Below are 17,146 nucleotides of genomic sequence, written 5' to 3'. Positions count from 1 at the left end.
CCTCTGTCTCAGAACATAGAGATCTCAGTCTGCTCTCCACTGAGCTCTCCTGGCCTCTTTGACTCTCTTTGTTTTGGTGCTGCTAAAAACCCTGCAGCCAGCATCCCAGCCCTCCTTCCAGGGCCGGCATGTCTCTATTCTTTGTGTTTCTAACACTGCCAGCTGCCAGCCGCCCCCACACACGCTCCCGAGCTCCCTGTTTCAGTGTCGTTCACGCACACTCTGGAGCACAGGTTTTCAGTTTGGACGCACCCATGTTCCCAGGTTCAAGGTCTCAGTCTGTTCTCTTGCCAGTGCCCGTCTGTGAGTCCGGCCGCTCCCCAGTGCAGGTGGCTACCGCTTCCTGGCACCCAAGTGCAGAGGCTCCCTCCCCCTTCCATTTCTCTTCTGTTATCTGTGCGCGGATTCACGGCTCCCCACTTCGTACCTCAATACTCAGTGCTGGAGATGTTCACTTGTAGAGATCCAGATGTATCTTCCTGGGTCTCAGGCTGATTCCATGGGTGTTCAGGATGGTCTGATATATATCCAGCTCCATTCAGGGGACCAGCTGAAAAAGGGGACCCCCTACTCTTTCTCCATCTCTCATCCCTCCCTCCCCCTGACATCCTCTTTTAATTCTGACAGCAGCAGAAGATCCCAAACCTGCTGGAGAGATTGTGCCCGAATTCCTCTGGGACTGTCAGGCAACTCTTCACTTCCCTTGTCCTTATCCTCAGTCCACCAGGCCTAGGGTTCATCATAATGAAGTTGTTGCTTGGCAGATCTTTGTTTTACTGCTAATTACCTGATTTGAAGTGGAAAGGAAAAAAAGACTTGCCTGTTTAATAGAATTACCAGTTGAAGTATAATTACCAAAGAAGACACAACTATTCCCCTTCAGAAAAGGATTTTAAGTAAGACTTAAATGTTATTAACCTTTGGTTTCAAAAGCATGGAATGTAATCTTATAACTTAGCTTCTCCTCTAGGATTAGAAAAAAAATAATTTGAAAAAAATCTATTCATGTCATTACTCAAGAGCTGAATCATTTGTCTGCAGTTTTATCAATTTCCATGAAGTGTGTAAAAATTTAAGTATCTGCAACAGGGTGTTTCTGAGAATTTTCACCATTCATGTAATTTAAGGTAAGTGCTGAGGAAGCTCGGCAGTTATATTTGTTTACTGGCTGGTTTGGTGGCACCCGGGGACATTTGCAAAAACACTACTCTCTAGGTCAGATTTGAAATTTTGTGATGTTTGACTGTTTTGGAGTTTGTTTTATTATGTTTTATTTATTTGGGGAGAGTGATTCCTAGCATTTTACATTTGCAGGATAAACTGAGAATTTAGTTCTATATTTCTACACTGTTCTAAATGTGCATTTCTTAGAATAAATGGAACAGTGCTGTCCCTTATATCAAAATTTTGTGTCAATTTATAAACTTGAGTGAAATTCTTCTGTTCCTTATTTATTCATATTTTGTAAATTAAGATGTAAATAATATAATTTTTGTTAACCTAAGTTCTGACTCTCTTCTCATGCTTATGCAAATTTATGTGTGTTCCCATAGACCTTTGCACCTAGCACATTAAATTCCACATTTTTACTTGCAGTTCCTACTCATAGAGAGTATCTAATGTGTCTTATTAAGCTTCGTATCCCTGGCATTCACACAAAGTCTTAAATGACATAGGTACTCTATAAACTTTTAAAAATTGAATTTTTGGAAAATAGAACGTAGGGCTTTTATTAAGTATAAAATAAAAACATTGTATACATATAATGTATAGTGAATAACCTGTAAATAGTTGATGGAACATTAACTAAAGTTTAGTTTGTGAAATGTTTGAAGCATAACATCTAATTTCAGGAATAGTCTAGAACTCAATAATAGATCATGTTTTTTTCCTTGGTTTTCTCATCTGTAAAATCAGAAAATGTATTTAAAGTCCAATATTTAACACAATTACAATAAATACTCAATTAAATAAAATATTAATTCATTTGTTTTTAATATATATTATTTAATGATTTATGCAACCTCACTGGCAAGACGCAATATTAAAAGAAATACATTCTGTTAATCATCTTGCTTCCTTTCATTTTTTTTTATAAGAGGAGAGAAATGTGTTTTTGAGAACAGCCTCCATCAATTCAGAAAAAATAGACTAAAAAATCTTACAATATGACCATTCATTTACATACACTGGCTTGGTAATAATTTGGCCTTCTTTTCCATACACTGCATGTATTTTTTATGATTGTCACATTTAAATATAATAGCATGAACATTTTCCCCTATTGTCAGAAACTCATTATTGTAATTCTTAATTATAGCTTATGTGTAAATTGTATCACGTGCTTTGCTGAATATAGTTATTCATTCCCTGGTTAATGGACATTTAAATTTTAAAATATCTGATTTATAAGTATTTTCTTTTTTTCCCTTTTAATTTGTGTAGCTCCAAAGCCCTGATGAAGGGTTTGAAGGTAAATCTCTCTATGAGAGCTGGAATGGAAAAAGTCCTTCACAGGAGTTCAGTGGCATGCCCAGGTAAATAACCAAGACTCTCTACTAGATATAGTATGGGATTGGGTTGAATCAAAGTGTATTTTCTTTCAATGATAAAGAGAAGGCAACGCTTTGGTTCACGAATAAAATATTACTATGTGTCTTGAAGTTAAATCTATAGGCTATGGTTCTTTTTTGAGCAGACAATATATATGCATGGTCCATAAATCAAAAGTTATAATGGTGGAAAGTAGTTCCCCTCTCACTTCTGTCCCCTTGTTACTCAATACATTTTCTTTTTTCTGAATATCATACAGTTAAAAAATATTTTGGTTACTGTAAAAAAAATACAGGCATCATTTCAATATTGGTTGGGTTAGAGGAATAAATATCTCAGAGACATAGATTGATTATAGATAAGATTATACCTATCTAGAGTATGAATAATTAAAAATTATTAAGATAGGATTTACATCTGAATTATCTAATCAAACTTGTGCTTCTTTTAACTTTATCATGAACAACAAATACAGATGATAAAATAAATTGAGGGCAAATATTTTACAACTTAATCTTTAAAAAAAGTAACTTATGTAATTGTGATTAAATGATTTATAGTAGGAAGTATATATTCAATTTTTGGCCCCTTTCATGTCACAGAGAGCTCCTAAAATCTTTAGAATGTTCTAAGTGATGAAAGAGACAGCATGTCTCTTGTTATGTTAGCAGGGTGACCTTTGGACCGCACGTAAGGATGGGGACTGATGGCCAGGAGAACCAACCATATACTTAGAGGGTTAGGACTTTCAGTCCCACCCCATGAGCAGAGGTTGAATCAATCTTCATTACATGCCTTTGTAATGAAGCCTCCATACAAACCCATGGAGACAGGATTCAGAGACCTTCCACGTTGGTGGATACATGGAATTTAAAGCAGAGTGGTGTGGCACCCCTGGGGAGGGCATGGATAGCTCTGTACCTTTTCCCACACCTTGCCCTCTGCACCTCCTCCATCTGGCTTCTCCCAAGTTATATCCTTTTATAGTAAACCAGTGATCTAGTAAGTAAAATGATTCTCTGGATTCTGGAAACAGCTCTAGCAAATTAGTTGAATGCAAGAAAGGGAACTTGGGAATCTCCAATCTGTAGCCTGTTGGTCAGAAACATAAATAAAAACCTGGGTTTGTTATCTTCTTTGTTGTTGGCTTCTGAAATCAGTGGAGGGACAGTTTTGTGGGACTGAGTCCTTCACCTGTGGAATCTGGTGCTACCTTCAGTCTCAGAATTGAGTTGAATTGGAGGACACCACCCAGCTGGTGTCCCAGAGCTTTGCTTGTCGTTGGTATGGAGAAACACCAAACATCCCCATCCACATGTTGGAATTGGGTCCAGGAACCCAAAAAAGCAATGGTCGTTACTACCCAAAACACTCTTATGGAAGTAGATATTTTGTGATCAGGACTGATATTCTTGTCAATCAGTTTTTGTTGTTGTTGCTTGTCTGACATGACTTTTATAAAGAAAAATTATATTTATAAGAACAAGAATGGAGTTTAATTAATCTTTAATTTATACTCACTGAAGAAACTACTCAGATAATCTCTTATTTTATCCCTAAAAGGATTAGTAAATTGGGATCTGGTAATGACTTTGAAGTGTTCTTCCAAAGACTTGGAATTGCTTCAGGCAGAGCACGGTACACTAAAAATTGGGTAAGTCTGTCAGTACGTTTTTCAAGATTACTTATGAATATATTTTATCTTAAACAAATAATTCTGAATTTAAAAGGGGGAGTGACATAAGCCCTAGAGAAATAGAGGAATTTGAAACAGAAGTAAAAACCCTCAAAAAATATCCTCAGAATTCTGAACTCATCCCTCAGTGTGTTCCAGCCTTCAGGATTGCTGTTGAGAAATTTGGTGCTATTTGATCCCTGATCCCTTGGCTCTGATTTTTTCCTTTTATTGAAATATAATTGGCATTCAATATCTTATTAGTTTCAGGTGTGCATCATAGTGATTCAGGATTTTTATAGATTACAAAATGATCCCCACAATATCTAGTAACCATCTATTGATATGCAAAGTTATTACAATATTATTGACTATATTTCTAGTGCTGTACTTTACACCTCCAGGACTTAATTATTTTATCACTGAAAGTTTGTACCTCTTAACCCCCTTCACCTATTTTCCCTACCCTTTAACCCCTCCCCTCTCTGGTAAGCAACAGCAGTTTGTTTTTTGTATCTGTAGTCTGTTCTTGTTTTATGTGTTCATTTGTTTTTGTTTTTTTTAGATCCCACGTATAAGGAATTGTGTGGTATTCATCTTTCTCTGACTTATGTCACTTGGCAAGTTACTCTCTAGGTCCATCCATATTGCAAATGGCAAGATTTCATTCTTTCTTATGGCTGAGTAATATTCCTCTGTGTGTGTGCTTATACATATACATATATGCGTGTGTGTGTGTGTGTGTGTGTGTGTGTTCACCTATTAATGGACAATTAGGCTACTTCCATATCTTGGCTATTGTAAATAATGCAGTGAACATAGGGGTGCTTGTATCTCTTTGAATTGATGTTTTCATTGTCTTCAGATAAATACCCAGCAGTGGAACTGCTGGATTGTATGGTAGTTCTATTTTTAAATTTTTGAGGAATCTCCTTACTGTTTTCCACAGCAGCTTCAGCAGTTTGCATTCCCACCAAGGGTGCATGAGGGTTCCTTTTCTCCACAACCTCCACAACACTTGTTATATTTTGCCTCTTTGATAATAGCCAATCTTCCAGGTGTGATGTGATATCTCATTGTGATTTTGATTTGCATTTCTCTGATGGTTAGTGATGTTGAACATTTTTTATGTACCTGTTGGCCATCTGTGTGTCTTCTTTGTAAAAATGTCTATTCAAATCATCTGCCCAGTTTTTTTTTTACCTCTGCCCAGTTTTTAATCAGATTTTTTTGTATTTTTGATACAGAGTTGTGCAAGTTCTTTAACTATTTGGGAAAATAAATCCTTAATGAATGTATGATTATCTTGCTCAGTAGGTTGCCTTTTCCTTTTGTTGATGTTTTCTTTGCTGTGCAGAAGCTTTTTATTTTGATGTAGTCCCATGTGTATATTTTAGCTTTTGCTGCCCTTGCTGGAGGAGGCTGGTTCAAGAGAATATTGCTAAGGCCATGTCAAAGAGCTTAGTGCTCATGTTTTCTTCCAAGAGTTTTAATATTTCAGGTCTTCAGTTCAAGTCTTTCATCAATTTTGAATTTATTTTTTGTATATGGGGTAAGAAACTGGTCCAGTTTCATTCTTCTGCATGTAGCAGTCCAGTTTTCCCAGCACTATTTATTGAAGAGGCTGTCATTTCCCCACTGTGTCATTCTTGCTTCCTTTGTCATAGATTAAATGACCACATATGTATGGATTTATTTCTGGGCTCTGTATTCTATTTCATTCATTGATCTATGTATCTGTATCCATACCAGTACCGTGTTTTTTTTAAAGGAAGGTTTTAGTATGTTCCATGTGGTCCTTGGTGTATGTCTGTGCCTTGGTTATGCCATTTTTCCTTACAGTGGGCTGGGTACAGAGTGGGCCCTTTGGTCTGGAAACATGTCTTACAGTTGGAGGGAATGCTTTTCCCTTTGATCACTTCTTCCTATTTTGTCTTTTTTGAGCTATTTTTTAAAAGATTTTATTTATTTGTTAGAGAGAGAGAAAGAGCACAGCAGGGGGAGCTGCAGAGTGGAGGGAGAATTATTACTGTTATTAAAGTTTCCCTTCATTCCATGCAGTACATCCTTACTCTTGAGTGATTTTCTTTTAGTTTGTGTGTTTGGTCTGTACCTTTCAAGTCATAGGCTGTTTTCAAATGCTTGGTCATCTTTGGCAACCTGTCTTATTTAGGAATTAGTCCATAAAAAGCTGACCAAAGCCCTGTATGCAAGGGTGGCCCTTGTCAAGTGGGAAGCTTCAGAGAAGAATGATTGAGAGTGCCTGTTCTAGATGCTTCATGGGGAAGTGACAACTGAGAATCTATAGGTCTTTTCTCTTGGACTAGTTATTCTCTCCAGACAGGAAATCTTTAATCCTACCACTGGGGTAGGACTCAGGCAGGCTTAGATGGGGGTGGGGTGAGGGTAGATATTAATATTATCTATGCTTTACTCATGAGAATACTACAGTAAAGAAAAGCTAATAATCTTTGGGTTAATAACCACTCAAAGTTATTTGGTAATAAATCCTAAAGCCTGAATTCAAACTCTAGCTGTCTAATTTTAGAATCCTAGCCTCTTCAACACACCACTATATAGTGTTCTTCTATATTAATAAAAAAGTAAACAACTAACTAAGGCAGGCAAAAGGCATAAATCAGCAATTCATTGTTTGAAAACTCCTTGTCTCTTGCCTTTTGTGTATGTTCTTGGTGTCTTCATATGTCTGAGCATTCCTTCTCTCTCCTTCGTGAGATTTTGGATCCACTACTGAATTCCTCACTGCATGGACTCTTCATGTTTCCGCATGCTGTTTGCCAGAGAGTCATCCATTTGTGGAATTTTAATCATTAACAATTTGCAGCATTACCCTATATAATATTGTGTAATGTTCATTTACAATTGCCTCCAACAATTCCTTGTCTTCTTAAATTGTTTGTACTGAAATGCAACATTATCTTGTCTTTGTTTCAGAAACGTTTTCACATCTCCTGTATCCTTGAAGGCAAAACTGTTAGGTCTTTCCAGATAATTTTTATACTATCATTTATGTTATGTACACATATTTTTAAATTACAAATCTGGGGTATATTTTAATATTATAATATTAACCCCTTATTAAGTGGCTTATTGAGGTTCTTAAGTACATTCCTTTATTCATTACTGACCAAAACAGTTTTACTAGTATTAATAGTAAATATTGTACTATACATTTTATTATAAGCTATCTTACAAGAAATATATTTTGGTTTTTGTGTGTTTTGTTTGTTTGTTTTTTGTAGGCAACAAACAAATTCAGGAGCTATCCATTGTATCACAGTGTCTATGAAACATATGAATTGGTGGAAAAGTTTTATGATCCAACTTTTAAGTATCACCTCACTGTGGCCCAGGTTCGAGGAGGGATGGTATTTGAACTAGCCAATTCCATAGTGCTCCCATTTGACTGTCGAGATTATGCTATAGTTTTGAGAAAGTATGCTGACAAAATCTACAATATTTCAATGAAACATCCACAAGAAATGAAAACATACAGTGTGTCATTTGGTATGCTACACTTCCTCTTTCAAAATTCATTATCTGTGTGTTTCAATTAATCTCTGAAATGTTATGATCTGCCTTAGTGCCCTTATTATTTATTGCCAGTCCATGTGATCAGATGCTTTGTTTACATCTATAAATGTATGTGCCATTTCACTGATGCTTCTCTTGTAATATATAAAATATAAATACTGTGTAAATGCAGAAGAGGACAAACAGCTTCCTATATTGTTCCCTTTGCATAAGCCATAGGACAATGCCATTAGGCCCCAATTTCTATTTCAGATTCACTTTTCTCTGCTGTGAAGAACTTTACAGAAATTGCTTCTAAGTTCAGTGAGAGACTTCAAGACTTGGACAAAAACAAGTATGTTCTACATTTTTAAGTTATGCCTGTGATAGATACAATGAAAAAGAGATACTAATTACATCTTTGTTGCTGAAATATCTTTGGAAAATGTTTTGCTCCCTTCTGTCTCTCCACTGTAAAGCATCCTGTACAGGGCTGCCATATCTCTCTAAGACCCATCTCTAACTTTCTGAGTGGCAGCCATGTACTGAGAAATGCCAGTGTCTCCTTAACTACCAGCTATTAGTTACAAAATTCCCACCTTAGCACTGAAGGTCCTCCGCTGTGTGACCCCAGCTTTTTCTAGCTTTGTCTCTTGTTCTTTCATTGTCCATCATACTTCAACTAATTCTCCCATTTTCAGAGCACACCTTCTTTTCTTTGTCTTCTTAATGTCATTACCTCCAGAGTTCCTCCAATATTTCCACTTCCACCTGGTAAAATTCTTTCTCCAGAATAACAAGTATTGAGAAGCCAGTTTTCTCCCAAAATTAAGCATTTAGGATTAATCCTGTGTGAAATCACCAAAGTAAACATAATTGGAATAGAACTTTAAGATGGGAGAAACATAATGTGAGGGTATTAAGGAACTTCTTTTAAAGTGGAAATTTGAGAGGGAACATCAATTGTATATGAAGCCTGCTATGATGATAAAAATATAAACTCCTTGGGGACTGATGCAAAAATACATAGAAAGATAAGAGCAGACAGTCCATATTCAACAATAATGTTGTTTAAGCTCTTCTAGGAACTGATAAGAAAGTGAGTTCAGAATCTCACTTGACATTGCTTGCAAACGTAAGCAATGGTTGTAGAAGAATTCTTTACTAAAAGTTGAAATTTCTTGGAAGTCAAATTCCAAGTTTAAAAGCAATAGGGAAATGACAAAACAGTCAGGTTTGAGAACACTGAAATGGCTAATAATATGAAAGTTAATCATCAATAGCAAAGATAGAAGACTGGGAAACCTCTTTTCCAGCATAATAATGTTTATTTATAATCATGTTTATAATATAAACATTATAAAAATATTTTTTGAAAATTGGAAAGAAAATCCAAAAGAACAAGCTGAAAATGTTGGCAATTGGCAAGACAATTAAAAAAGAAGACACTACCTGTATAGAAACAGTTAAAAAAAAATTCAAATTCACTACTGTTTAAAAAATACAGATGAAAATAACATCATACTATTTTCAAAATAACCTTATGCTGTCTTCATATCAACTTACTAATGTATTAAAACTTGCTTGTACACATTGCACCAGATGGTGCCCTGGAGCAGATGCTCTCACACTTTTTTTTTTTAATGATTTTTTATTATATTATGTTAGTCACCATACAGTACATCCCCGGTTTCCGATGTAAGGCTCAATGATTCATTAGTTGTGTATAACACCCAGTGCACCATGCAATACGTGCCCTCCTTACTACCCATCACCAGTCTATCCCATTCCCCCATCCCCCTCCCCTCTGAGGCTTTCAGTTTGTTTCTCATAGTCCATAGTCTCTCATGTTTCATTCCCCCTTCTGATTACCCCCCTTTATCCCTTTCTTCTCCCACAGATCTTCCTAGTTTTTATGTTCCATAGATGAGAGAAATCATATGATAGTTGTCTTTCTCTGCTTGACTTATTTCACGTAGCATTATCTCCTCCAGTGCTGTCCATGTTGTAGCAAATGTTGAGAACTCGTTCTTTCTGATAGCTGAGTAATATTCCATTGTATATATGGACCACAACTTCTTAATCCAGTCATCTGTTGAAGGGCATCTCGGTTCCTTCCACGATTTAGCTATTGTGGATAATGCTGCTATGGACATTGGAGTGCATATGGCCCTTCTCTTTACTACGTCTGTATCTTTGGGGTAAACACCCAGTAGTGCAATGGCTGGGTCATAGGGTAGCTCAATTTTTAACTTTTTAAGGGACCTCCACACTGTTTTCCAGAGTGGCTGTACCAACTTGCATTCCCACCAACAATGTAGGAGGGATCCCCTTTCTCCACATCCTCTCCAGCAATTGTTGTTTCTTGCCTTGTCTATTTTTGCCATTCTAACTGGTGTAAGGTGGTATCTCAGTGTGGTTTTGATTTGAATTTCCCTGATGGCTAATGATTTTGAACATTTTTTCATGTGTCTGTTAGCCATTTGTATGTCTTCATTGGAAAAATGTCTGTTCATATCTTCTGCCCATTTTTTGATTTGTTTATTTGTTTCTCATGTATTGAGTTTGGGAAGTTTTTTGTAGATCTTGGATACCAGTCCTTTATCTGTAGTGTCATTTGCAAATATATTCTCCCATTCCGTGGGCTGCCTCTTAGTTTTTCTGACTGTTTCCTTGGCTGTGCAGAAACTTTTAATCTTGATGAAGTCCCATAAATTCATTTTATCTTTTGTTTCTCTTGTCTTTGGGGATGTATCATGAAAAAGGTTGCTTTGGCCGATGTCGTAGAGGTTGTTGCCTATGTTCTCCTCTAGAATTTTGATGGATTCCTGTCTCACATCGAGGTCTTTCATCCATTTGGAGTTTATTTTTGTGTATGGTGTGAGAGAGTGGTCAAGTTTCATTCTTTTGCATGTAGCTGTCCAATTTTCCCAGCACCATTTATTGAAGAGACTGCGTTTTTCCCACCGGATGTTTTTTCCTGCTTTATCAAATATTAGTTGCCCAAAGAGCCGAGGGTCCATCTCTGGGCTCTCTATTCTGTTCCATTGGTTTATGTGTCTGTTTTTGTGCCAGTACCATGCTGTCTTTGTGATCACAGCTTTGTAGTACAGCTCGAATTCCGGCATTGTGATGCCCCCAGCTTTGTTTTTTCCTTTTCAACAGTTCCTTGGAGATTCGGGGCCTTTTCTGGTTCCATACAAATTTAAGGACTATTTGTTCCAGATCTTTGCAAAATGTCCTCTGTATTTTGATCGGGATAGCATTGAAAGTGTAGATTGCACTGGGTAGCATGGACATTTTAACTATGCTAATTCTTCCGATCCATGAGCATGGAATATCTTTCCATCTTTTTATGTCTTCCTCTCGAACATGGCGGCTCCCTCCACCTTCCGTTTATCTTCCGATATCTGTGTGCGGTTCATGGCTCCCCTCTTCGTACATCAATACTCAGTGCTGGAGATGTTCATTTGTAGAGATCCAGATGTATCTTCCTGCATCTCAGGCTGATTCTGTGGTTATTTAGGCTGGTATGGTACCTATTCAGCTCGACTCAGGGGACCGGCTGAAAAAGGGGTCCCCTACTCCTCCGCCATCTTAACTATCCCCCTGCTCTCACACTTTTCTGATAGCATTGTGAATTGTTTTAAAAACCTTTTTGAAAAAAATTAATAAAAAATAAAAGCTTTTTTGAAAAGCATAAATACATACTGTTAAAGTTTCAAGAGCCATATATAGGTTCTTAGACTTGGCCGTACTATTTCCATTTCTTGGCCATTTTCGTCAGGAAAGAGTTTCAAGTTTGGAGAGAAAAAAGGGCTTCTCAGAGAAAGATATGAATTATAATACCAAACAATTCAAGGGGCTAAACATCCAAATGATTTTGGCTCAGGTCATGATCTCAGGGTCGTGAGAGGGACGGATCCACGTGTCAGGTTCCATGCTGGGCTTGGAGCCTGCTGAAGATTCTCTCTCTTTCTGCCCCTATTCAACTCTTCCCCTGCTCCTGCTATCTCTTTTAAAAAGTTTTTAATTAAAAAATAAAAATAGTTTATTTAAAAAATACCAAATAATTCAAAATGGTTAATACCTAAGAGGAGAGAAATTACCAAAAAATCAGATGTCTGCCAATTTGAACATTTTAGAAGCATAAAATAGTTGATTATAAAGAAAATATAATGTAAGATATTTACAATAAAATGTGAAGTAAACAAAAAATATTTAAAATTGTAAATAAAGTTTGATTACATTTTTATCGAACAAATGTAGAGAAAAACTCAAAGTAAACCAGGTAGTATAATAACTGTCATCCTGGGGTGAATATGGGATTTTTTTCCCTTATACTTTACAGTACTCTCCAAATTTTTGTGTGGGTAAAAAAATAAAAGTAAATCAACAATGAGAAATAAATCTTAAGGAGATTCAAAACACCATGTATTCTCTGAATTTGATTTTCTGTCCTTAAAAACTATGATGTTTCCTCTCTCTGGAAAAGGACCTTATGGACATAGATTATGATTTTCTAGGACATTTGGCTTTAATAATAATAAAATAAAATAAAAACATTGGCTATCATTTGGTAAATTAGTATAATTTTCCAGGAACCCTACTAAGCATTAATAGACTATCCCACTCAATATCAAAATCACTTCTTTAAGTAGATTATTAGGATCCTTAGATAAAAAATGTCTTGCCTATATTTAAATACCTAGGTTTGTCAATTAATTAGTTCAATATAAATAAAAAGTATTGTTGACTTTTTCAACTGGCACATATAACTTTCTGTGGTATTATAAGCCTCAGCAGAATAGTATTTTATAGGATTTTAAAAATGTAACTGTGTGGGCTAGTTTCTTAATTTGCATATCATAGGGACTTAAGATGTATTACTTATGTTTAGTTTTTTTGTGAATTTTTACTTTGCTGTGCAGTGCATGCTTTCTCATGAAGTGACATCTGTATTTGTTTTCTTACTTAGCCCAATATTATTGAGAATTATGAATGATCAGCTGATGTTTTTGGAACGAGCATTTATTGATCCTTTAGGATTACCAGACAGGCCTTTCTATAGGTAAGAATGCAAATATGACTCCTCATTATATCCTTTTTTCTTATTTTTTGCACTGCAGAAAAAATATAGTTGATTTTTTGTAAGCAAATAGAAATTTCAAAATATATATAGCAAATGATGTATTATTTCTTCATATAATGTAATATGATTGCTACATTTTCTTTTTATATCTTTTTTATTTCAGATTATAATTTAATATATGTTCATTGTAGGAAATTTAGATCAACAAAGTCACAAGTAGAAAATAAAAATCACCCCAATTCCGTTGGTTAGTTATAAAATCATGCTTATATATGGTTTATATAATTTTAGCCCCGCTCTCATTTTAAATATATTTGACTTATGTATGTATACACATAAGACATAATAAATATATGTAAAATGTAAAAAATGTGAGGAAGAAAAAAGATGGCAGAGGAGTAGGGGACCTTTTTTCAGCTAGTCCCCTGAATCGAGCTGGGTATCTACCAGATCATCCTGAACACCCATGAAATCAGCCTGAGATGTAGGAAGATATATCAGGATCTCTACAAATGAACATCTCCGGCACTGAGTATTAAGGTACCAAGCGGGGAGCCGTGAATCCGTGCACAGGTATTGGAAGATAAATGGAAGGGGAAGGACACTTCCACCATGTTCAGGCACTGGGAAGCAGTAGGCACTTGCACTGGGGAGCAGGTGGATTCGTGGACTGGTACCCACGAGAAAGCAGATTAAGACCGGGAGCCGTGGAACGCCTGTGTGACCAGACTGAAAACCGGAGTTCTGGAGTGCTCACTGGAACCAGACTGAAAACCAGAGCTCAGGAGTGCACACTTGAGTTAGACTGAAATCTGGTGATCAGGAGCATGTGCAACCAGATTGAGACAAGGAGCTCAGGAGCGCATGCAGGAACTGGGGACAGCTGGTGGTGTTAGAAGCAAAAAGGACAGAAACTTGCCAGCACTCCCAGGGACTCTCCCTAGGAGAGTGGCTGTGGGGCGCACAACCCAGGACGCTGTGGGGCTTTTAGCAGCACTGACATAAACAGAATTAAAGTGGCCATGAGAGCTCAGTGGAGAGCAGACTGTGATCTCTCTGTTCTGAGACAGAAACTAGGATATGGCCACTGCTGCTCTGACTCTCAGAAGAGTCACAGAAAACTGCCAGCAAAAGCCTCCAGAGAACAAAACCCTGGAAATACCAGTTCACATTGTGCCCATCCCCACCCCACCCCCCCACAGGGGACAGGGCAACTCTACCCAAACAGGGTTGCCTGAATATCAGCATGGCAGGCTCCTCCCCCCCCCCCCAGAAGGCAAGCTGAAAAATCAGGAAGCCCACATCCTTAAGTACCTATAAAACAAGTGCACATTGCCTGGTTCCTGGTCAATAACTTGGGCTCTGGGCATCCCTCAACCTCTCCTAATCTGAATGACCAGGAGGAGGAATCCACAGCAAAAAAGGAGACAGAAACTGTAGCCTGTGCCACAGAACTGATGGATATGGATATAACCAAATTGTCAGAAATGGAGTTCAGAGTAACAATGGTCAAGATGATGTGTAGGCTTGAAAAAATATTAACAAAAATACTAACAAGGATATAGAATCCCCATGGGCGGAAATGAGAGCAAATCTGGCAGAAATTAAAAATGCTATGAATCAGGGGTTGGGTTAAGATGGCGGAGGAGTAGGGGACCCCTTTTTCAGCCAGTCCCCTGAGTTGAGCTGGATAGGTACCAGACCTGCCTAAACATCCACGGAATCAGCCTGAGACGCAGGAAGATACATCTGGATCTCTACAAATGAACATCTCCAGCACTGAGTATTGAGGTACGAAGCAGGGAGCCATGAAACTGCCCACAGATATCAGAAGATAAACGGAAGGGAGCAGGAGACGCCATGTTTGGGCGCCAGAAAGTGGTAGCCACCTGCACGGGGGAGTGGGCAGACTCGTGGACCAGCGCCCGTGAGAGAGCAGACTGAGACCGTGAGCGGGGGAACGCGTGCCACCAGACTTTTCACAGACCTCCGGTGCACTCACTGGAACCAAACTGAGACCGGGAGCTCCGGGAAGCACGGGGGCAACAGGCAACTGGTGGTATTAGAAACACAAAGGACAGAGACGCTCCGGCCCTGGAAGTGAGGGCTGGGATGCCGGGTGTGGGGCGCACATCCCGGGACGCTGCAGGGTTGAGCAGCAGCAGCAGAAACAGAGTTAAAGTGGTCAGAACATCAGTGGAGAATGGCCCGTGAACCCTCTGTTCTGAGACAGAGGCTGAGATTCGGCCACTGCTACTCTGACTCTCAGAAGAGGCATAGCAAAATGCCAGGGAAAGCTGCCAAAGAACCAAAGCCTGGAAATACCGGCTCACAGTGTGCCCATCCCCATCCCCCCTCGCAGGGGACAAGGAGACTCTACCCAAAAAGGGTTGCCTGACTATCAGAGCGGCAGGCCCCTCCCCCAGAAGGCAGGCTGAAAAATTAAGCAGCCCACATCCCTAAGATCCCTATAAAACAAGGGCGCATGGTGTGGGTCCCGGTCAATAATTTGGGCTCTGGACAACCCCGCAACCTCTCCTCATCAAAATGACGAGAAGGAGAAGTCCCCCCCAGCAAAGACAAGACAATGAGTCTGTGGCCTATGCCACAGAACTAATGGATATGGAGATAACCAAATTATCAGAAATGGAGTTCAGAGTAATAATGGTCAAGATGATGTGTAGACTTGAAAAAAGTATTAACGAAAATGTTAATGAGAATGTAGAATCTCTAAGGGAAGAAATGAGAGTGAACCTGGCAGAAATTAAAAATTCTGAGCCAAATGCTGTCAAAACTAGAGGCTCTGACGGCCAGGGTGAATGAGGAAGAAGTACGTATCAGCGAATTGAAGGATGGGTTACTAGAAGAGAAAGCTAGAATAGAATCGGGACTCAAAAAATCCACACACAGGAATGTAGGTTACAGGAGATTACTGACTCCATGAAATGTTCCAATGTCAGAATCATCGGCATCCCCAAGGGGGTGGAGAAAAACAGAGGTCTAGAAGAGATATTTGAACAAATTGTAGCTGAAAACTTCCATAATCTAGCGAGGGAAACAGACATTCTTTTTTTTTTTTTTTAAAGATTTTATTTATTTATTTGACAGAGATAGAGACAGCCAGCGAGAGAGGGAACACAAGCAGGGGAAGTGGGAGAGGAAGAAGCAGGCTCATAGTGGAGGAGCCTGACGTGGGGCTCGATCCCGTAACGCCAGGATCACGCCCTGAGCCGGAGGCAGACACTTAACCGCTGTGCCACCCAGGCGCCCCGAAACAGACATTCTTGTCCAACAGACAGAGAGGACCCCTCCCAAGCTCAACCACTGCAAACCTACAGCACATCACGTCATAGTGCATATTCGCAAATATTACATCCAAGGATACAGTATTGAAAGTGGCCAGGGCAAAGAAATCTCTCACTTACCAACGCAAGGGTTTCAGAATTACGTCAGACCTGTCTACACAGACCTGGAATGACAGAAAGGGTAGGGGGGGGGCATTTTTAAATCTCTTTCATAGAAAAACATGCAGCCAAGGATCCTTTATCCAGCAAGGCTGTCATTCAGAATTGATGGAGAAATAAAGACCTTCCAGAATCGCCAGTCATTAACCAATTTTGTAACCATGAAACAAGCCCTACAGGAGATATTAAGGGGGGGTTCTATAAAGGTAAAAAGGCCCCAAGGGTGATACAGAACAGAAAGTCACAACCGATACAAACAAAGACTTTACTGGCAACATGGCATCATTAAAATCATTTCTCTCAGTATTCAGTCTCAATGTGAATGGCTTAAAATTTCCCATAATGCTACAGGGTTGCAGATTGAATAATAAGAACTGACCCAACCATTTGCTGTCTACAAGAGACTCATTTTGAACCCAAAGATACATTCAGACTGAAAGTTAAGGGATGGAGTACCATCTTTCACGCAAATGGACCTCAAAAGAAAGCTGAGGTAGCAATTCTCATCTCAGACAGATTGGATTTTAAACTAAAGACTATAGTTAGAGACACAGAAGGGCACTATATTATTCTTAAAAGATGTATCCAGCGAGTGGCTATGACAATTATAAATATATATGCCCCCAACAGGGGAGCAGCAAGATACACAAGCCAACTCTTAACCAGAATAAAGAGACATATAGATAAAAATATGGTAATAGTAAGGGACCTCAACAGTCCACTATCAGGAATAGATAGATCACCTACGCAGAAAATGAACAAAGAAACAAGAGCTTTGAATGCCATACTCAACGAGTTGGACCTCATAGATATATATAGAACACTACA

The 17,146-nt window shown here is 38.5% G+C and overlaps 2 protein-coding genes across 6 annotated transcripts in view; both read left to right on the top strand.

The window, feature by feature from the left end:
• Nucleotides 1–17,146, top strand: part of LOC148108305 (glutamate carboxypeptidase 2-like) — a 121,313-nt gene that overhangs the window by 80,194 nt on the left and 23,973 nt on the right. For 3 of the 5 annotated variants that reach the window (XM_087870998.1, XM_087870999.1, XM_087871002.1), the window contains exons 14-18: nt 2,446–2,537; nt 4,117–4,207; nt 7,492–7,756; nt 8,036–8,117; nt 12,741–12,833. In XM_087870998.1, the coding sequence (XP_087727124.1) occupies nt 2,446–2,537; nt 4,117–4,207; nt 7,492–7,756; nt 8,036–8,117; nt 12,741–12,833 (623 nt within the window). Of the gene's footprint in view, nt 1–2,445; nt 2,538–4,116; nt 4,208–7,491; nt 7,757–8,035; nt 8,118–12,740; nt 12,834–17,146 lie in introns of those variants that run through there. The other 2 variants (XM_087871000.1, XM_087871001.1) reach the window with 2 other exon arrangements.
• Nucleotides 12,769–17,146, top strand: part of LOC148108303 (tripartite motif-containing protein 64C-like) — a 95,265-nt gene continuing 90,887 nt past the window's right edge. Inside the window, 1 exon segment of the mRNA XM_087871003.1 lies at nt 12,769–12,833. The gene's annotated coding sequence lies outside the window, so the exon portion shown is untranslated.

Source organism: Ursus americanus, chromosome 21 (assembly GCF_024610735.1).
Source record: "Ursus americanus isolate L20-20 chromosome 21, mUrsAme1.1.p, whole genome shotgun sequence".
Taxonomy (NCBI): Eukaryota; Metazoa; Chordata; class Mammalia; order Carnivora; family Ursidae; genus Ursus; species Ursus americanus.
The sequence above is the reverse complement of the archived record's forward strand: the minus strand, read 5'-3'. Positions and strand labels throughout refer to the sequence as shown.